The 22,551-nt window shown below is 43.6% G+C and overlaps 1 protein-coding gene across 1 annotated transcript; it reads left to right on the top strand.

The window, feature by feature from the left end:
• The first annotated feature begins 3,773 nt into the window (after positions 1 to 3,773).
• Positions 3,774 to 7,949, top strand: hoxc1a (homeobox C1a). The gene is made up of 2 exons (XM_030056462.1): positions 3,774 to 4,345; positions 7,559 to 7,949. The coding sequence occupies exons 1-2, from the start codon at positions 3,774 to 3,776 to the stop codon at positions 7,947 to 7,949; spliced, it is 963 nt and encodes a 320-aa protein (XP_029912322.1).
• Positions 7,950 to 22,551: the final 14,602 nt, after the last annotated feature.

Genomic DNA, 22,551 nt, shown 5'->3' with positions numbered 1-22,551 from the left:
AATAAACCGCCATGCTCCATCAATCATTGGGATAGCCATCTTTCAAGTGGTCAGCATGCCACTGCCACACTTGAATATCTGTATCTCTTTGTATGTCTTTGCCTCTGCCTCAGTCGAGTCCCACGCTCTTGCTGTCTTCTCCCCTCTGCCATTTTGTGTGATGATGCCACCTCGATAAGACCGAGCTTCATGTACATGGCAAGGATGGCCGTCACCTCCCTGTCCTGCGTGTCACCCGGGCACTGCATTAACGGCAATGACCTCCCTGGTTGGTGGTGACAGTCATCTGTCAGCGCTGGTTAATTCCCAGTCTTCTGAGGGTCAAGAGCTGACAAATAATGAGGCCTGGCAATGTTGCAGGGTTCGACGAGGGTCCGGTGTCACTGGCTGCCGTGGCATCATTACAAGCCACTGTCAGCAGGGTGAGAGGTCAATACAAACCAAGGAGATAATCCGAGCACGGCCACGCTGATCCCAGGGCCTCGGCTGTCTATTGACACACATCAGAGCATGGAGGCAAACAAATTAGCATCAGTCAATATTTTCTCACTCCTCCTGACACAGCCACCCAAGTGCTGCCACGTTTACCTCACCTCCAGTCAAAACAATACAGACACCAGTGATCATGATGGTAAATGCCTGCACTGACTTACCAGAGGACATTTTCAATTAAGGTGCACCAGCTCTAGCATGACTACTATGTGCGGTGCTGTCAGTAGAATAAAGCCTGCATTTAAACAGCAGTTGGGGTTGGAGGGAAATCAGATTCACTCATGTCTAGTTGCAGGTCTGTTTCACTTAAAAAGTGTCATTATTCCCTCTCTTATTTGTGGATTTCCTCAACCAGCCCCTGCCAAATTTGTGGTTTAGGGGATACAAGCTGTCCAGTCAAAAGAGCCAATTGAAGATCACTGGTTTTTCCCGTGCTCAATGTGATCATCTAACTTCTGTTGCTAAAAGGTGCAGGGCAGTGATGTGGAAAACCCTCCAAATATGCTAATCAAACATATGGCACTTCTAGAAACAAACACGGAACGGTGTCCTTGTCCTACAAGATAAAAAGGTTACTTGGTTTTAAATGTAATTTGAATGCGTCCGATGCCTGCAATCGGCTGGGTCTGCTGCAGGTTTTTTTTTTTTTTTTTTAATTCGTTTGCATACGGGAAAGGAGAGATTGCTCACACCTGTTTTTTCTCCTCTTTTTCCCCTCTCTGCAACCCTCGTCGCCCCCTCCCTCTGCTGAAAGCCATTACAGAAATACAATTTCTAATACCTCCGCACAGGTCTTCGATCGACTGCAAACAAATTTATATTCAGGCGGTAAACAGAAAGCTGCAGAGATTTATTTATTGAGTGTGGAGGAGAGAAACAAGCTAGCGTGTGAACCCTGAGTAACCTCCGAGCTGACATGAAGATGGATAAGTGTACCATGCAAATGCATGGAGGGAAGGGATATATTGCACTCAGTCATTCAGCACATCGCTGCCTGTAGAATCCCATTAAGTCCCACAGCTGGGACCATATTTCTGTGGTGTAAGAACGCAGTTAGAAGTTGTTCATTACACTGAATTGTTTTGTAATTACTAGAGACTTAAAAGAGATACAAAATATTGTTAAAATGATGATAGCAGAAACAAGTAAATGCTTTAAGTCTGCGTTGTTTTTATTATTGAACGTTACCGCTATAAATTATTCATGATTTTGTAAAATGAGCTGAGAAGAAAAATAATAACAATATAGAGAGCAAAAACAACCGTATAAAAAATGATGACAACAACAACAACAACAAAAATAATGATGGTGATAATAAAAGCCTAATATAAGAACAACATCAACAACAGTAATAATAATAATAATGATGATGATGATGATGATAATAATAATAATAATAATAATAATAATAATAATAATAATAATAATAATAATAGCCTAATTTTTAATCATTTAATAGGATATGACTTTTAAAAATCCTCATTTTGGGATGATTGATCTATGACTCACTATTGCCTTCACTGATAATCAGATTTTGTTTTATTTTATTTATCTATTTTTTTTTTTTTTTTTTTTTTTTTTTTTTTTTAATCTTTACGAATTTACGAACTAGAGCCAAATGGCGTGAAGCAAGCTTTGCTCTCACGACTTTGCCACAAAATAGACTAATTATTAATAATTTCATGATGTCTGCTTGGCGTCTCACTGTTATTGAGCTCCGTGGAAAACAATTTGAAAGAAACAGTCCGTGCCACAGAGCCCAGTGATCACCACCGGTGCTGAAATCAGCCTGACACTGCATGGCACGTCTATATATATGTTACTTTCTGAATTTAGTTTTCTGCCAAATAAATACGGACCTAAACGCCACACAGCGGTGTGTGGATTCGTAGGGGACGGAAGTAGGTCAGCAAACACACCAAAACTTGGGCTACACTTGACATTTTCCCTTAGGTCTACTGGAAACACCGTGCAGGGTGGACCCCTCTGATCTGCTGGGAAACTAAACCGGGCCTTTTCATTCATGTCGCCTCTTTTTATTATTCTTTTCCTTTGTTTTGTTTCTTAATCACAAATTCCAGATTATGAGCAGTCAGTAATGCACTGTAATGTAGTAAGTAGCTCATGGGCCATACAGTCCTGGGTGCCTTTCAGCCCACCCATATGCATTTAGTCTGCGCAAAACCAGAGAAAATCCTGTTTGGATGTGTCATTCTCGCATGTTTTAAGTGCAGCCCGCTGTGTTGGAACATGCACCGTCACATGTAAGCCGCTGCTGTATTCAGCTTTAACACAAAGTGACTCATCCCTGACCAACCACACTTTGGTTGTAAAACGCCACGAGTGGCTTCACGAAAACAGGATTTTGGCTGTGTGTGTCAAGTCTGCATACTCGAGTGGCACTTTTGCAAGAAAAGAGGCCATTTTCATATTTTTGCCTGCGGAACCGGAAAATAACCATGCAGCTGAAGCAACCACAACCGAGTTTAACTTGAGATGAACATGTCCTGTCTGTCAGCAACAACTTCTTGATCTCTGCTCGGAGCCATTTTGTATTTGTTCGAGGCTAATTACAAATCTGCTGCCGCTGAACCTCTAAATACCAGCTGTCACGACCTCTGAACCCATTAAGTGTGCCTTTCACATGACCTAAGCCCTTTGCTAAAGAGGGCCTCAGGTTTTCAAGAAGCCTTCACAAATTTGCATAATCCATTAGCTACATCAATGCAGCCCCATAGGCCTATTATGTTAATTTAGCTTTGAGAGGGGAAAAAAGTTTTTAGTAGAGTCTTAAAACAACAATAATATCACAATTTACAAAACAGCATAACAGTGAGGTGAAGAGGACAGCTATGGGTGTTCAGCTGGAGGACGCTGGTGAACTTCAGCAATGCTCTGACGTCATCTTACCTGAGAATAGGTGAGAATAGGTGAGAGGCCCCGTGCAGGCCCTCAGTGTCACAGATGATGAGCTTTGCTGTTGCTTACATGAGGGTCTCGCCACGGCCTCGTGCTGTCCTCTGCACCATTAAAACGTTGACCTGGGATGAGTCTACAACTTGCTCGCTTGGCTTAATCAGTGTTGTCTTCCCTGATGACAGAGATGTCCGGCTATTGGCCGAGACCAAGAGGGCACGTCATCTCCATCAATCAGGGACTGCGTTTCTCCACTAGGAATGTCCCCATGGTCATCCAGCCGCCTGATCATGCGTTACTGGATGCATGAGAGGCCGGGCATGAAGTGCAACCCTGTCCAATGATTATGCAGGGGATAGGTGATAATGACTTCCTATCAAGAGTTAACGGCCGAAGGGGAGAGTAGCCCTCTGTTCGCGGGCTGCTACCGACCAAAAGAGGTCATAAACCGGGACCTGGGCTGCAGGACTCATCCTGAACTCAGCAGTCGTGACGAGGGGAACTTACAGGGGGAAGTTGCCTCGGGATTTTCTCCGCATTACCGGCACTTGACCATCTCGAACAGTCATGCTGGTAGCGAGGCTTTGACTCTGTACACCTTTTCGGACAGCCCTCCTCCGCCGTCTCACACTCAGGGCTTCTCAGCGCCGGCCTGCCCCCACTCGTCCCGTGTCCCCTGGCGGTGCAGGGCGCAGGGGCAGGGCTCTCCAGGACGCGGACACTGTGCGTCAACTAACGACAACAGCGAGGCGCACTCGGGATTTGGGTCACTTACAGAGCACATTCAAATCTACTCTCACCATGGGCCTGGGATTCACGTCGCTCTGGTGGAAAGTTCAGCCAACTTGGAGCCGAGGTGTAACGTAGCCACCGCGGAAGAAAGGAGTAAAACTTTTGAGTGGATGAAAGTGAAGAGGAGTCAACATCGGACGAGTAAGTGGCTTTTCAAGGGAGGATCGGCCATATGCCACCAAGTAACCTAGACAAATGAACCGGCTTTAGCACTGTTTTTACATCCTGAAAGTGTGAAAATGTCATGTTTGGTTTTCAGCACTCATTTATAGTTATGAAAGTTACATCGGACTTGATCGAAGTTTTGCACAAGCTGGCTGACGTGCTTTGTGCGTCACCACGTAGCTTTTCCTCCATTACCAACAAACTAAAGTTGAATTTGATGTATAAATAGCCCAAATGTAAATTTTCCTGAATACAGCAAAAAGTTTAAAGGGCAACTGTAACTGTTAATACCGAATTTGAATATGCATATCAAGACTCGGTTATCCATTTCCTTAGGCTAATAGTCCACGTTAATGTAAAACAGCTTGTTTATTTAACATTTGTGCTCCTCCTCCTCTGATTAAACGCAGCCGAATTTAGCCGGTATGGAGAGGGGAGGGCAAAGTACAGTAAGGGCCTCCTAAGCCTCAGTGTACCCTATATTCACCTCAGGAAAAAAAATGAAAATGATCAATTATTCACATTTGCCCTTACGCTAACCAGCAGTCTTTGAATAATGCAACACACCAGTGCCTATTGAGATTCACAGGAAGTTGAGTAAAACTTACTCTTGTGAGCTGGAGTGCTCCCTGAGTATTGATTAGTTGTCTGTTTGTAATGAAAGCCCTTGTGTATTGATTTCAGTTTCCAGCACCTTTACATGTGTCCACCTTTTTAACATAATTGCTGTCACAGATCATCATTTCCTTGACTGATGAGACTTGGGCAAGGAGCCCACAGGAGCATGCATATCCTGGCTTTAAAAAAAAAAAAAAATACCAATATGAAAAGTCCTCATCGATCCTCAGTTTTCTCTTAGTTATATTTTATATAGATTCTTTCATTTGATCAATATTGTCAATTGAGTGACTAGTCTCTGTGCATGGGTTAGATTCCATAAATTTTGCATGGAGGGAGATTTACATGGTGGCCAGGCTTTTTTTTTTCTTTCCCCCACAGCCTTATTACTGTCTGCTGTAAGCATGCTAACCCAAATGCCATCTTCAGTGACCAATAAGTGCTGGCTTTTACCACTAACTGTTAGTGATAAAAGACCAGGGTTATTATGTCTGGGGAGTTTTAGCCACAAAACTGCAATGTAGTTCTTGATTATCTACTTGAATGTTTAGAATTTCACATCTTTCTTAGCTACACATCTCTCTGTTGATGCCACTGTGAGAAAGGTGGCATCAGTGCCCGTATGATTTATCTTGGAGGTATAAATATTTCAATATTAATTTGTCAGACTCCAAAAAAAAAAAAAAAAAAAAAAAAAGCAAATATCTGATCCAATTCTGTGGTCTCAGTGAGCAAATTGCACACCCACTCACATGCAAAGACATTTCCTTGCTGTTCTTGTTCTTATCCCTGTAACATCTTTCTGTATGTCTCTGAAGGGGATCATCTGGGTAGGAGTAACTCATTAGTGCTACTGTGTAACTTGTAAAAGTGTCATTAGTGAGAGCATGCATTACTCTGGAGGCTGTATTGGTCTTGGCACAAAACAAAGTCTAGCGTATTCTTCCATGTAGAAAGGCCTCCACAGACCTGCTGTAACCTGATCTCCTGGCTCAGTGTATATACTCCCAGTGCGTCATTCTTCAATTATGCTTTGACAGCACCTGAATTACTGTGGGCTGGATGCCCAGATGACTGAGGCAATGTGTATCGATCTATCCCTTTTCTTCTTCCCTCTCCTTGGCTTGGAAGGCCCTTCCATTCCCTTTGCTGGCTGGCTATTTTTAAGCGTACAAGTCATTGCTCAAATATTTAGTTTGATTCTTTTATGCCTTCTGGCCGGCATCAATTCTATTATCTTTGGAGCCATTAATCAGAATGTGCATGTGATTTGCTCTCCTGAAAGCCGAAGTTCTTAATTACGCACTGTTCCTCTGTATTGGTTCTTCATATTCACTGCCCTCTTATTCCTAGACTAGGTTACCTTGACATTCATTTTCTTAAAACACAGATGTCGACATTTATCCTATAACTGACCTTTCCATCTGCTATGCTTTTCCAAGTGGCTAGAGGCCTGTTAACCTTCCTCTCTGTGAATTGTGGTGGGAGTGATTACACTACACCTGGCATACTGACTCCATTATGCAGCAGCAGCATATTTCCTCAGATCCAAAGACACACTGACAACTACCCACAATGTCAGCCCTGAGAAATCAAGATATAGTTGCGGTTCCTGTCATTCATTGCGCATAAGTAGTGTAGATGATACTTTAATGTGTAACCCAGAAACCTCAGATGAAAAAATGGAGACATTTACCATTAATGCAGCATTTTAAAAGAGGCTGAGGGATTTGTAAACTGTTAAACTGTCATTGATGCAGAAAGGCCTAGAGACAAATTATTAATGACTCTGGTGAATATAGTTAATGGACTGTAAACACCACAAAGTTTCTTTGAATTAGTTAAAATTCATCTTACTATTTCTCTTCATCTGCAGCACACAACAGCATCGTATTTGTCTTTGCTTTGGTGCAGATGTCCAGGACAGACTGAGATGACAAGCAGGTCCAAGTCCAGCTGCTTCACAGGGACAAAATTAAAGTTTTTTTTTTTTTTTTTTTTTTTTTTTTTGCTAGGTGCATATGTTGTTAAGGGTGATGCCTTTGTGCCTTTGTGCAATTACATCTTTGTTATTGAACAAAAAAGAAAAAGAAAAAAAAAAAAAAAACTCCAGGGTGAACACTTTGTGAGATTACTTCCTTCAATAATTAGGCACATGGCCAATTCTTCACAGGTCACTTTCCTGGAAATAATTTTATTGAATGCATGAATATCAATTCTCTTCCTTTGTAACACATATGTTGTTGAATATTTTCTCAATTTTACTCATTCATATCATATCAGGGTTGTATTATCATATAGACCAGTTTGCCTTTTATTGTTTCATTTCTAATGCTTTTTAATACAAATTGGACGTCATAAGTATGTAAATGACAAATTCCACAGTTTGTTATTTCAGAAAGTTGCCTATTTTCAACTCTGGAATAATTTTACATCTTATTTCCTGGCAAAGGGCGTGGAGAATTTTATTCAAAGGAGTTTTGTGCTGCCTTTTTTTTTTTTTTTTTTTTTTTTTTTTTTTGGTGGGTGATCTCATTGATCTTGCTGACGAGTGTTTTCATGTCTTCCCAGCCAGGACGCACATGACCTGTGGGTTGAGTATTGTTGGCTCGGGCCTCGGTCCTGTCGACGGTGGCAGCAGCATCTGCACGGATGGCCATCCCACGGTGAACGGGGCCCCGAGGACGAGCTTCACGACCAAGCAGCTGACCGAGCTGGAGAAGGAGTTCCACTTCAACAAGTACCTGACGCGGGCGAGGCGCGTGGAGATCGCCAGCGCCCTGCAGCTCAGCGAGACGCAGGTGAAAGTTTGGTTTCAGAACAGACGCATGAAGCAGAAGAAATTACAGAGAGACGGGCTGGTCCCCGACCCGGGGCCCCCGGCGCCGCACTCACGCGCCAGCAGTCTGGACACCTGCCCCTCTCCTGGACTGTCCTCTCCAAAACACCTGCCCCTGAACTCTTGAGCCACCGGAGCTGGCTGGTGCGTCACGACCGCCTGCTCACGCTTTGATTCGCGTTTGCATTGCTTCCAATCAGGCTTCATCTTTATTTGCTTACCACGATGGATGCTCAGGGCAGAAGGGAAAGTTTCTTTATGCAAGAACGGGTCAGAACAATTTATCATCCTCCCTGGCTTCAGATTGGTGCGCATCAGCGATTGATTTGAATATTAAAATTCGAGTCATTAAATCGCGCTCTTATCCACACCATGTAAATGAAGAAACAAAAATATATCAATTGGCCATAGAAACTGTGGCAGTCTATTTGTTTATTTATTTTCAAAACATTTATTTGAGTAATCGACTCTATTTGAATGCTTTAAAAAAGGGCGTGTGTTTCTAAGTTTGCTGCTTAAAACAATTTAAAGGAATTATTTTTATTTTACATCTACAGGAGTTTATTTTAATGACACAGAAATCAAATGCATTTTTAGTGGGCCACAAATTATTCTACCAAAAATATACTGCTGCTTTCCAATACTATTTTTTTTAAGCTCTGTCATGTGAAGCTTTACATTTTCGTGTCCGAGTGTTTCCTTAATGCAGAAATAAGTTATCCGGCCCTGACAGCGCAGATTTGAGAGGATAAAACCTCAGTTGCACCTGTTGTCGTCACAGAACATCTTTAACATGTTAATATATGATCATCTCTGGCTCACAGTAAAATATTTATTAAGTGTCATACGCTGATGTGTTTTATATTTTGTTGGATTATATTTCTATTACTGGGTTTACATTAACTGCCTTGTCCAGCGAGGGATCGTAATGCCATAATTGACTGATCGATTTATTGACCCGGGTATTAGATTATTGATCCGTGATGATCCGTCTATCTGAGGCACAAATCTGGAAGCATTTACAATGCACCTCCATGTGCATATTAATGGCAAACAGAAACGCCACAAACCGGAGCTGCTCCGTCTTTTACTGGCCTATACATGCATCAGAAAATGATAATTTAGCCTGAACACTCATGCGGTATAGAGCAGACAATAAAACGCTCTCTGTGCTGTTTTGCAGATCAACCAATAAATTGTCTGGCCCAGCAGTTCGAGCAACTGTGTCTCTATATTCCTTCCAGATTCACATCTCATCTCATAAAAAGTAAATGATTGTAAGCCAGGCCCTTAAACACAGTTACGTTCGCGGTATAGCCCTAATGTGCTTCTATCAAGTTAATGTCAGTTTTAATCTCGAGATATGGGCTTACAGCCACATTAATTTTATGTAAGTGAATATTGCTTGTTTAGGTTTCAATTAGCAATATTTGCATTTGATATGCAGGTATACAGCGCCACTAGACAAGCTGCAAAGGATGGATATTGGCAATAATAAAGGAATGAAACTTTTCAGACATTTGGGGGATTGTGCACTTGGGAATGAAAATGCATCATCTGAAAATAAATGTATTAGTGCTGTTTTAACTGTTGATACCTGCTTTCATTGGTGCATCAATAAGGGCGTGTGTTTTCTGATAATATCAACAATAATAATAACAATAACAATAATAATAATAATAATTAGACGACTGCGCCTCTGCAGGGCATAACAGTGGACATGGAGGCTGCAAGGCCAAGCTAATATATGCAGTTACACCAGAGTTCACCTCTCACCCTTTGACCTTTGTCTTGCCTCAGGACAACGATGACCCGGTCAGCGGCCCAGGGAGAGAAAGATGCACCATTAATTTAGCTGACCTCGAAGTCTAAGCTTTTTCTCCTCCTTTCTTTTCCTCCTTTTTCAACAAGCAACTCGGGACGCTTTTGTTCTCGTGGTGGGTCTGTATGTCCACACAATAATATTTCATCTAGGGCTGAATAGAAGGGCTACCAGGCCATATGATAATTGTTCATATTATAATTCCACACCAGGCCAGATAATGCGTTTTTTTTTTTCCTACACCTAGAGGTAACCTAATTTTCACCCTATCTCTTATTTTAATAAGACAAAAAACATGCTACTTTTCTTACTTTATAAACTGGATGAAAGAGTCTCCTGCTTTTTTACCTAATAGGTTTTTTTTTTTTTTTTTTTTTTGGATATAAACTATAGTCTTACTTTTAATAGCAACGTTAAGAAAATTAATGCTACTTGAGAAAACTTAAAGTAATTTGATTCCATCTCTTAATCCACTCTAAACAAAATTTAGGACAACTATTTTTCATTGCAGGCCCAGTGCTTATACATCTCATGTATATGTCTGCTTGAATAATCTTTTCAGGCACTATTCAATACAGAAACCTGCAGAAGTCCTCTCCAAAACATATCTTTCATAATATCCATCTCATTAATTTTAACTGCACAGTTATATAGGAATTCAGTGCTGCTATAAAGGCCTGCAGAGTAGTTTTTGACTGACCTTGGCTACTTTCTGGAAGCATTTTATAGTTTTATTTATGAATGATAAGCTTGGTTTGATGTTAAAGAAAGACTGAAAATGCACTGTGTTAAACCCAAATTATTTCAGTTTAGCATTTATGCAAAATACACACAATTAGGCCTGCCTTTCTATAACCAAAATAGTTAAGAACTGGAATGCCTCTCAAAGCCATTAAATGTGCCAGACTTTTTTTTTTTTAATGCAAATAAGTTTGCTCTTGTGAAGGTTATGATGATGGAAATGATGATGATGAAACAATGTAATGATAAAGCAAATGGATATCAAAATGGCATCACTGTCCATACTGGCAAGACTGCTCGGCCGACTTTATTAGACGTCCTTTTTATCATCTTGTGCAAACGTGTTTCCTTGCTGCAGGGCTGGAAGTTGCAGGTTGTAATGTGCACAGAGGTTCCTCACTGTATGCAGAGGCTCAAATTTTAATTTTAAAAAAGCACATATTTTGGGCCACTTAATAACAATTTCTTTTGGTCAATTCATTTAAAAAATACATTTTCAACAGATTAAAATTCTAGCAAATGTTAAAGTGGGGGAAAATAACTTGTGTGTGAATCATACAGATGAGGTGTAGGTGAAAAGGAGAGTTGATATAATTTGGGTGAACTATTACTTTAATTTTGTCCCGTGGCAGTTCCAGCATTTGCCTCTCAATTGATGAGCGGAGCCCTGCATTGTTTAGACCTGACATTTAGTTTGAAAGCATTTGAGTGTGACTGTGCTCTGATGAATTTGTGCTCTTCTGTAACTCCTTTCTGAAGATGTACGGTTGGCCCACGAGACTGACAGCTGTGCTGCGCGTGTACACAAGCAAACACATGGCAAATGGTAGGAATAAAAGGAAGATAACTTAGCTGCAAATGTATTGCTGCCACAGGTAGGAAAAGTCGTGACTATAACAAGTTGTTTCCTTCCCCTTTTATTTTTCTCCTCCCTTCTTTTTATATATTTATCTCTCTCTCTCAATCTCTCTCTCTCTCTCTCTCTATATATATATATATATGTATCTATCTGTATATATAGATAGATATGTATATATGTCTCTCTATCTATCTATACACACATCAGTATTTTGTTATTGTCAACTTTATTCCAACATGAACTTCAGTGGGCTCATTCCACAAAATAATTAGAAAATTTATTTGTAATGAAGTATAATAGCTCAAACATCATCTGTGAGTGTGAGGTTTGTTGCACATTTTAGGATATAACACTCCAGTGATGTATTAGTCCGTGATGAATGAGGCGATTGACAATCTCTATTTTCCTCTGCACTGTCTTGTACTGCAAGTTAGCTGATGTGGACAGCTGTTACTATTCTCTTGAGGTGCACTCCATAGCATGAGCAATGAGATAACATATGCGGCATACAGAGTATCTTGCATTACATTTTAAATTAACACATATAAGTGGGTTCTTTTCTGAGCTCATTGCAATTTATACTAAGTTGACCTAGAATTAACTTAATGCATAATATGCATGTAATATTCTCACCGGTGCTCAGGGGAATGAAATCAATTGATCAAGTTAAGCTGTTCTTAACTCCGTGTGAAGCACTTATAGATAGCTCAGTTGTTGTTGTTGTGCTGTAATTACGGAACATTTGAATGTTCTTCTCCTTTTCATCTTTCCTGCTCATCCGATTGTTCTGTTTTTCTTTGCTCGCTCTGACTTTCATGCACTATTGGTCTTTTGGATTTTTCTCATTCCCGTATTTGACTACCAAACATGTTGTTCGGCAAGAAAGTCAAAGTGAAGTGCACCTGTGTGTGTGTGTGTCTGTGTGTGTGCGTGTGGTGCTTGTCTGAGCGTGTATGCATGTGTGTGTGCATGCATGCATACGTCTGTGTGTGTGTGTGTATGTGTGTTTTCCATGCATATTTGTATACCCTGTGTACAATTATGCAAATATGTGTTTTGTATCCTAGGTGCTACCAATAAAGCACTTAAAAAGATACAAAGCATATATTTGAATAATTGTTTTCTCTCTCTCTTTCTTTCCCTCTCTCTTTCTCTCTCTCTCTCTCCTCCATACACACACACACCCACACCCAATCACGCATGCACATGCGTACACGCGCTTTCACACACAGATACATACATAACGCATTGTGACATAGCTACACTAAACAACATGCACACCAATCCAGTCCTTGCTTCTCCTCTCCTGCTCCACTCCAGGGAGCAGATGTTTGGGGACAGCTTACAGCCTCAGCGAATTTCTGTGTACAAAGCAAACAGCAGCACTCAGCACTTCTGGCTGCAAAGGGAAATTTGCTCTTGAAAAAAGGGGGGGGGGACACATTTGAGTCAATGTAAGGTACCATGATGAGGGAGGGTGGGAGGGAGTGAGTGAGGGAGGAAGAGTGAGATGGGGTGCACGCAGAGGTGAAACTGTGTCAAGGTTGCACGTCTGTTGCATAGGAAAATTCCCTCCATTTCCTGAGACAGCTGGTGCTCCCGGCCTGTGTAGCCGAGTGAGAGCTGAGCGGCGTGGCACAGCCTCATGTACAGTACATATCTCCCCCTGGAATCATGCAGCATCAGTAAAATCAAGCAAGGTGGCCCTGCTTCATCTCTGATTGTGTGGAACCACTCTGACCTCTCTCTTGCAGCTCTGTCTATTCGTATAGCGTGGATTGCCCTTTCAAAGTTGCAGACTAGCATAAACCAAGGGAAAAGGCAAAACAATGCAATGAGCCTTTACACAGTTTGCTGATACTGCAGTTGAGGCATCAGCTAGAACCTGAGCCCAGCAATGCTAATGATACCATTGATATAATCCACTGATTTAATGGCACGGGTGGTGATAATTTATTACCTATAACCAACCTGCACTGATATCACTTTGTACTTAAAGAAATACTGCACTATTGCTGAAGAAGATCTTTCATTATCCCTTTAAATAAATTTCCTCTGACTGGCAACATCTGTTTCTTTTTTTTGTCTTATTGAACTGGGGCTGTCTAAAGTGTTAATGCTATACTTGAAATACTACATGATTTTAATCTGTTGTCCTTTTCAAAATGCTTTCATACGCTCAGCCCCATGCTGCGTGCACAGTCTTATGTGAATGGGCTCAAGCGCACACATCCACACGTAGACTCTCTTACAACGAAACGCGTGCGTGAGTACACACATTTTGACCTCTCATCAGTGTATTATAATCTCTAAACAAACCATCATAAATGAGCCCTGCGATGCTTATTTGTCTGAACGAAGTCAACCCCCTCCTCCTCTGCCCCCGGGGTGAGGTTGCCATAGTGACAGGTCCGTAGACATATGGAGAGAGAGAAGAAGCGGAGCCGGGTTGAAGGGGTGGGGCGGGCGGGGTGGGTGGTGTGTGTGTGTGTGTGAGGGGTGGGGGGGTGGGGGTGTCGGGGTAACAGAGAGCAGGGGATGGGTAGGAGTTTGGGATGTTGGCTCTCTGTCTTTCAGATATGTCTTTGTGCTTCATCTGTCAATCAGCCATCCGTGCTCAATGAGGGAACAGTTCATGAACTTTTCTCAATCAAGTCTGTCAGGCGCCATCTTGGTCGTCCTCTCACGGGGGAAAGGATTGATTCTCGAGCCGCCATCACGCCCTGAAAACACATTGTGTCTGCCGAGAGATCATAACTAAGCATCTCGGTAGAAATGCGTTAAATACATCATTTGGAAGACTGCGTGCAGATTTTGCAGTCTTTGGTCTTATTCCGTAATGACTAATCAGCATTAGATATGCAAACGTTTTTGCTGCTTACTAATTAGATTCAGATGATGTAATCAGCATTTCAGCCAACCTGAGGACAGCTTGACAGCGTAAGGGAGAGAGGGAGCGAGGAAAAGAGGAGAAGAGAGATTGGCAAAGAGGGTGGAGGGGGGGAGGGAGGGAGGGAGAGAGGGATGAAACGGCCATCAAGACTGGCCTTGCTGCTATAAAAACACATTTTTTCATCAGCCATTTTATGCAAAAGGGGAAGACCAGGTGCTCAATCAAACCTCACGCCTACTGTTTTATTTTTCATCTTTACCCCTCCCATTGCTTCTCCACACAAACCTTCTGTGTGCCTTCTCTCTCCCCTCACACCATTCTTCTCTTCCTCTTCCTTCCCTCCATGTCATTCATCTTCCCTCCTGCTTCTCCGCGGCCTGCTCTCCAACTGATATGAGAGAGTGACCTGCAGGCCCTCAGGGGTCAAGTGATACAAGGTCATTGGCAGGTCATCTCTGCTGACTGGCTGACCTCTAAAAGGACTTCTGGAAGGAGCCAATCAGGTCTTGCTCCTTTCCCCTGCGGCGGATCCCCCTCCCCAGCTCATCAGCAGCCTGTGTCACATGACCAGGGCGAGGCGTCAGAGGGAGGATGATTAATGATGCTTTTAGTACCTGTTTAGAATGAAGCTGTCCACACCACACTGTAATTACCCACTCCCAGGCGGCAGCTGCCCAACATAATTGCTTTTTGTTTGTTGACCTGGTTTAGTGCAGAGAAAGATGGCTTTGGCTTGGTAAGATGGTGCTATGTACAGTATACAGGGGTGATGATGTGTGTTGTTAAGAATTTGGGTGATGGCGCGAGTATGAGATGCATGTATGATATGAGGGTGGAGATGTGCGCTTTGGCTTTGTGTGCACAGATAGGGAAGGCACAAGTGACACAAAGCATGAAGCTTACGTATATGCGGTATATCTGAGACTCGCATCGAAATCAAAGCATGCAGTTATGGTATGTACAGTATCTCTGTCATGGCTTCCTGAGATGTATAACTCTCCCACGGTAAGGTCAGAGACAGCAATAGAAGTGGCAGCATGCAGGTTGGCTGCATACCATCAAACTAAAGAAATATTCAACATGCACAGTGAGGAGGGGTATGTCCTTTCATGCATAATTTATGTCAACATCTCCAAAGCTCAAGCAGTGAGTTGCTCTGAAAATTCAAAACTAAGTTCAGGAGGTCAATCGAATTCCACATCTACAGAGCCCCCCCCCTCCTCCGCCTTGGTTGTTTGGCGACATGCCTGAGGCAAATATGAAAATTTCAGTACCTGCAGCACAGTGCCACGAGGACAGTGACAATGAAACTCAGATAAACAGCCCCTCGTTTGACCTATGGGGAGCATAAATTTACCGCCCATAAATCCTTGAGTGTTTCAGCTCCGTTTGGCGCGTTTACCATGGCTCTCTACCCAGACAGAGAGAGCCGAGTGTCGGGTATCAGTGCTGCTGTATGAGCAGCTTTCATCCTGCGCTTGGTTCTCACATAACTCAGTCCTGCAGCCTTTATCACCGCCTCATAAATAACTAGCCTATCGCCTGATAATGTCCGCTTAATGCTTAGTCAATAAAGCCCACAGTAAGAGGGGCCTTTTTTAGCCTCTCTCCTGTACATAAATATAAACAGTGCAGTAGATTGATGTGATGAGCAGGCTCTTTTTACACTGGGACAAAGAGGCAGCGTGTGGGCCCCGGAGCTGAAGGTGGGCTGTGGGGCTGCAGGTGTTTGGAGGAGATAGTGGGCTGTAATGAGGGGGCTGCAAGAGAGGGGCTGAACGGATAGCCTTGACTGATCACCTGTGAAAGGCACATACACACATACACACACACAAATGATGGCACGCAGACACTAATGCACATGCGCATGCACGCTCACTCCCACTCCTACACACACACACTCAGAAACATTAACGCCATCATTAGTTAACCCATTGGTGTCGATGCCTGGTGCACAAGAGCTCATCTGCCCTATTTGAAGGGCATTAGAGCATGATGATAAAGAGACTCCCAAATGGACGGCTTTTGTATCTTATTAGCATCTTCCTAATCTGTTGACACATTTGCTAAGAAGCTCTTCCATACATTTCTGCCGTGGAATTACGTCTTTTGGTTTTATTGTCTTATGCACGTAGTGGGGACAGGTATCGACCCTTGCACTAGTCATCACACCATCCAATTCCAGTGTTGAGCCAGGGGCAGCTGTAGTCGGTGTGGCGGCTGGGATGGGATCAGACCGAGCCCTGGGGAGACAGAAGAGACTGACAGGGATGTTGCTGGGCTGAACGAGGGGGTTGATTGTGATCCATGAGTCAGTGCAGCAGCACCTGGGCTTGTAGCAGCAGCTGGGAGAGATGGGCAGGGGTGATGCAGTGGAGTCGCACATTGTGGGGGTCAAGAGGAGAGGGATGATCCAATCAGCTCGTATTGACAGATACTGTGTGGGTATTAAAGTTGTAGCTTGGTTTAGACACCGATGTAGCTGTTAGACCAGTGTTGGCTATAAACACATTTAGACACATTGAGAATAGACTCTAAGTAAAGGCTATCCATCCAACGGTCATCTAAAAATTATTATAAATTAAAAATCATGATTATTTATGTCCTGGTGTGAAGTCCTAAACTCAGCTTAATATGGGTATATTAGGGATCATTAGGAAGATGAATTCCTCATCTTTCATTGCATCCATCAGACATGATTGCCACATGAACATAATGGAGCTGCTGAAAGTGACTCCTCACTCGATTCGTATTGGCTGTTCTTGCCTAAACCGAACTCTCAGCTGAACTGTGACCGCAAGGCAGATCACAGCTCCTAGATTTCAACAAGCCAAGATGTTGTTCAAGATACAGGCTGAATCCAGGCACATACACACTAAAGGTAAATGAATTAAGAGTCTTAAAATTACATTAAAGTAGTTTTCCATATAGAATCATTTCAGGTGTAAATAAACAAACAAACAAGCAAACAAAGAAACATTTTACCCCTCTAATTTTTCAATTAATATCTTGAATTGTGATATCTTAATTGTGTGATTTCTGTTCATCTTTAGTTAAATTTCACTGCTTTAGCTTTATTTGGGGTATTGAAAGTGTAAACACAGAGCAAGAAATTGGCAGAATATTTTGCAGGAAAAAAACAGGAAAAAACTGCATTTTGGTTGATTAAGCAAAACATGGATTTGGCAAGCAATCATGATGTTCACCCACCTCCATCATGCATTAAAAAAAATTCCATAAAAATATAATCGGGCATTTGTAAAATGCATCAAAGATGTGATCAAAAGTTCCCGAGTTCAGAAGAGTTGGTCCATATTGGATCCACGGTGACCAATTCAACTCAAATGATGCAGGTTGACACACATTGTCAGTTTTCCATTCCTTTCTATTCCTTGAGTTTATAAAGTGTTTTATAAAATTGTGGAACCAAGCAGAAACATACAGCAAAGCTGCATGAATATGAGACCTTGGAAAAGGTGGTGTCTGCCAAAAAAATGTTCTGCATTGTAGGGGTTTTTCTACAAGGACAAGCTGAAGAAGATACTGAACTGCATTTTTATTTTTTTTTAAACAGAGCCGCTGCTGCAAAGAAGTCCCAGCGATCAAGCTTATCTTTCTTGATTTATCAGAAATACAGCTCCAATATCCGTGTCATTGTGCTAGGACATCAACTCAGCACAAATAGTTAAACAAGCAAGTCCCTGGTAAACTGAAGGAATCACAGTCCAGAAAAAATAATTAATTCATAATTTATGCATGACATGTGTGGCTCTGTAATACAAATTAATGAGTGACCACCCAACCTTGAAACTGCTGGAAGGACTATTTCCCCACTACAGAGATGCTAGCTGCTCTTAGCGTACTTCTCCACTTAATATGCTAGAGTGTTAGCAGCAGTGCAACAGCTATTTTTCAACAGAATGCAGAGAGATGGGATTATTACAGATGAGTTTGTCTGACTCTGGGTAAGTAATACAATAAGCTTATTTGATAAAACGTTGGTGTATCCCTTTAAAAACATTACCCACCATGTCTGTAACAGCATCACTGTCACCTACCATTCAAACTGAGCCTCATTTATCAATATCTCCTTACGTGACCAGCATTGAAAGGCAAAGAAAGCCCTGACCCAAACTTGAATGTCATCAGCATGTAAATGTTTCTTGACTTTGCATTGCTTAATTAGCTGTTTTCCCTTGCAAATATGTCAAAGGTAATCAGTAACAATTTAGATAATTGGAGAATCTGAGGCATGTTTGGGAATGCAAGCTCTGATTAAAACCAAGGAAAACACCCATGGCCAGAGGGCAAATCAGCATTCAGCTCTTTTTACCACCGTTCCAACGACTTAACAAGTGTGCAAATTTGGATTTAACCATAGTGCAGCGCATATTGACTTCAGTTTCATGCATTCAAGATTACTTTACAACCTCAGGCCACGGATTCCATCCTGGGCAGGTACTGTACAAATTTAGGGAATGGATATGAAGGTGAGGCAGGGCAGGGGCCAGATTTGGGAGGAGGGTGAGCTGGGAAGTGCCCACAAACTAGTCAAGGCGTTACTCCGAACACTGCGGCAAATGAATCTCCCGGGTAATGGAGACAGAACTATTGCAAAATTAGGAGAGACATTAACTGGGGTATCAATAAATAAACCTCTAATTAGGAAAAAAGAAGCAGGAGGCAGCAGCAGCAGCACAGGGGGAGAATATCAATGGCAGGCTCACATCTGTATGCAGTCACAGCTCTCTGGTGAGGGGCTGGGCCTCATGGGGGCTTCACCAATGGCATTGGCTCACCCATCCATCCCCGACCCGCCCTGGCTGAGAGCGTGCCCACTCTTTGACTGTGCAGTGAACCCAGCACACCCTCCCCCTCCCTTTCAGTGCAGCTCCCAGTTCCTCCACCGTTCCTCGCCTCTTCTGTCCCGTTCTGCTCTATTCTGTCCTGTTCTCTCTCTCCAGTTCTGTTCTGTTTCATTCCGTTCTGCTCTCGTCTCTTTACCTCTCCTCTCCTCTCTAGTCTTCTCCTCTTTTCTCTCCCCTTTTCTTCTCCCCAGCCTATCTGCACAGTGCCCTGAGTATGCTGCTGTGCTCTGTGACTTCACCATGATTGATTGTGGTGGGGGTCCTCCACTCCCTTGGTGAGAGAGAAAATGGAGGAGGGAAAACAGGAGAGAGAGAGAGGGGAATGGGCAAAGCAGAGAAGCCTGGAGAGTGTATAAGCGACGCTGAGATAGGTTGAAAAAAATAGAAGCGGTGTTCGTTTGTGTGTGTGCACGTCAGCATGCATGCGTGTGTCTCCATCCATATGTGTGCATATGATAAAATATGCATAAATTGCATTTGTCCATGTGGATGAATGTATGTGGGATGCATGTTTTCTATATGTGGGTCTGTGTATGCCCATGCATCCAGCACTCTTTAGGTCTGCATGTAAGATACCCAGTATTAGTACATGAGGATTAGTTTGATGTCTGGCCAGCAGGGGGATGTGGAGGTGCAGCCTAGGTGGTGGTGGAGGCAACTAAGGGTGGAGGGGTGCGTGGCGCTGACCGCTCCCTGTCTCTCCCCCTCTGTTCCCTGGAGGGTAATAAAGACTGATGACACTGATGCTGTGCCATCCGGCTCCGCAGTCTCCACTGCACAACCATTTGCGCCATCATTTATCCCGCTCCCCCCTCCCTGCTCTAATTCTGCTTTAATAACCGCCAGCTCCATTCATCAGTGTATTGACGGGCGTGACAGGCGGTGCGGCACACACTAACTCCCTGCCCTTTACTCGCTCACAGCCGGGGTCAGCGCCAGGTCACACAGTCAATAATCACAACGCACCTCGCTGTCACCTTGGAGCGACTGCATGCCCTGCATATCTATCCTCATGCATGCCCAAAGTCCTCATTGACTTCACCTCTTAGCACACAACACCATGCACATTCGTTATGGTCTCAAAACGTGTGTATGGGCAGAGTTAGAGCAGCACCACAGGAAATATGCAAAGCAGAGACTGTATTGATTCTCCCTAGGTGATCCAAATACGTAAATGGGCTCGAAGGACTCTGGTCCATTAAACCGACTTGGTTTGCTCCAATCCTGCAATGTCAAAACTACATTTACCCTACAACCCCAAAGGAAGTATTCATTTACCACAGCAACAGTAAGTCTCTCAGATATAACATCATATTTACACTTGACTCTCACCACCAGCATTTTGAAGGGGGAGGGGTGATGAAAGTCATTTGTTACAGGTGCAGCCATCCTCTCTCTCTCTCTCTCTTTCTGTCTGTCTGTCTCTCTCTCTCTGTCTCTCTCTCTCTGCCTCTCTCTCTCACTCTCTCCTTGGGCATTCACCTCTTCATATGCAAAACATGTCCTGCTGTCCTCCAACTCCGGCACAGTTTGCTGCCGTGCCACATTTTTTCTTCATTTCAGCTTGACAGTGACATTTATGTTCATTTGCTCTGTGCAATTGTGAGGCATCTGGAGAGGCCGTTTCCCTTTCCCCCCACCTTTTCCCTTTTTTTTCCACTTCTGACAAAAATATTAATGCAGATTTGCATGCCACAGTGACTAAGCCCTTGATGAACAGTTGGATTTTTGGGAACACACAGGGAAAAACACCTTTGCAATTATACATGGCAAGAAGACTGAGGAGGGCATGGAGTCTAGTATTTTTTTTTAGATAGATTACACAGTGCGTGGTAACTCAGAGCTTAACCAAGCTCAGTGGCACTGGGAACCCACACCAGTCCATGAATCTTGTGATGCTGCTGAGTATGGTGGTGCTGGGAGTTGTGGTGCACTGGGGAGAGGAGCATACTGCACACTGCGCTGGGCCAGGTGGCACCCACCCTTCTCCCTGGTCACATGATTTATCCCTGGGCTCCCATACTGTACAATCCATAGCACCTATCCTGACCCCTTCTGCGCTGTAATACACAACTCTGCATGCGCGTGCACACACACACACACACACACACACACACACACACACACACACACACACACACACAGATAAAAGAAAGACAAGCAAATGGCATTCGAAAATGTAAAACACACATACACACATGCACACACACACACAACCCCTCTATATGCATGCACACCTCCCAACCCCCACCCCAACCCCACTTCACCTATCCTGGCGAGGCAGCAGCAACAGCCAGGGGTGCGGGTGCTGGGGGGCTCTAATCCGCGGCGCAGGTCCCATCGGCAAGGATCATTGAGCTAATTAATAACGTGGCACAGAGAGGGATGGCAGTCATTAAGGAGCCACGGCTGTGTGTGCTGTGATGCTGTGGGCTTCTGCAGGGGAGTTTGCATGTGTGTATGTGTGTGTGTGTGTGTGTGGGAGGAGGGAGTTGAAGAGGAAAGGGGTGGGGGGTGGGGAGGTGTGTGTGTGGGGGGGTGCACTGCAGACACTGAGACTTTCACTTTGGCATGCGCCCCTTTGATTCATAATTCACAGAGGCCAAGCAAACATGAAAGCACAACACACACCATTATATAGCCAGGCACGCATGCAGGGACACACACACACACACACACACACACACACACACAAGCAGGTACACACATCTACATGCCCGCACTTCACACAATTTACTCCAGTAAAACTTCAATAGACTCAACTGAATTAAGGGTCAGCCAGAGTGCAGCTGAGCCGGATCTCCCTCTCTCTTTTTCATCAATGGAGACAACTCTGTGTATTACTCTAGTTAGATCACATTGTAATTCAGACACAGCCGGAACAGCACACTGCTCCGTAGGGCTCTGTATAAAACACTTCTCTAGTGCTCTGTAGGGGTACGCAAGCAGAGCCTATCATTTCCAGTCTGCAGCCATATGTTAGGAGGCGCTGTATACATCGCCAATATTTACTATAGGCTAGGGGACCAGAAGGCTAAGAGCACTTAGTTGTGTGAGGCAGCCCAATAGCTCAGCCTGGGCTAATGAAAGGAAACAACAGGAGCAATTAGCAGTGTAAACAAACAGCTCGCTGAGGCCCCAGTCTCCAGCCTCCCCCCTGACAGCAAGGGGACTGGCAGCCTGGAGTAGGAGGTAATTGGGGGAGCTGGGAGCCGAGACAAAATCAATGGCAACGCACGCACACACACAGCATGATTACTCACCACCCTATGTTGCAGCCCCGGGGACTCAAACACGACAAGGTATTGTGGCAGGTTTGACCCTGCCGAGCTTACGCTTACTACGGGAAATGCTGTTTGACTGTACCTCAGTGATGTACAAGTAAAGAAGTCTGCACACACTCAGAGAAAGCCATGCTAGCAGCGCACACACAAGCGTGCATTTACACACACACGCAGAGCTACAGAGACAGAAATCCAGCACACAAGCACACACACATACACACACCCACTGAGACAGTGCACACACATCACACTTTGACCAACA

The sequence above is a fragment of the Myripristis murdjan genome, chromosome 7, assembly GCF_902150065.1.
Source record: "Myripristis murdjan chromosome 7, fMyrMur1.1, whole genome shotgun sequence".
Classification (NCBI taxonomy): domain Eukaryota; kingdom Metazoa; phylum Chordata; class Actinopteri; order Holocentriformes; family Holocentridae; genus Myripristis; species Myripristis murdjan.
Note: the sequence above shows the minus strand (reverse complement) of the source record. Positions and strands in the feature narration are given on the sequence as shown.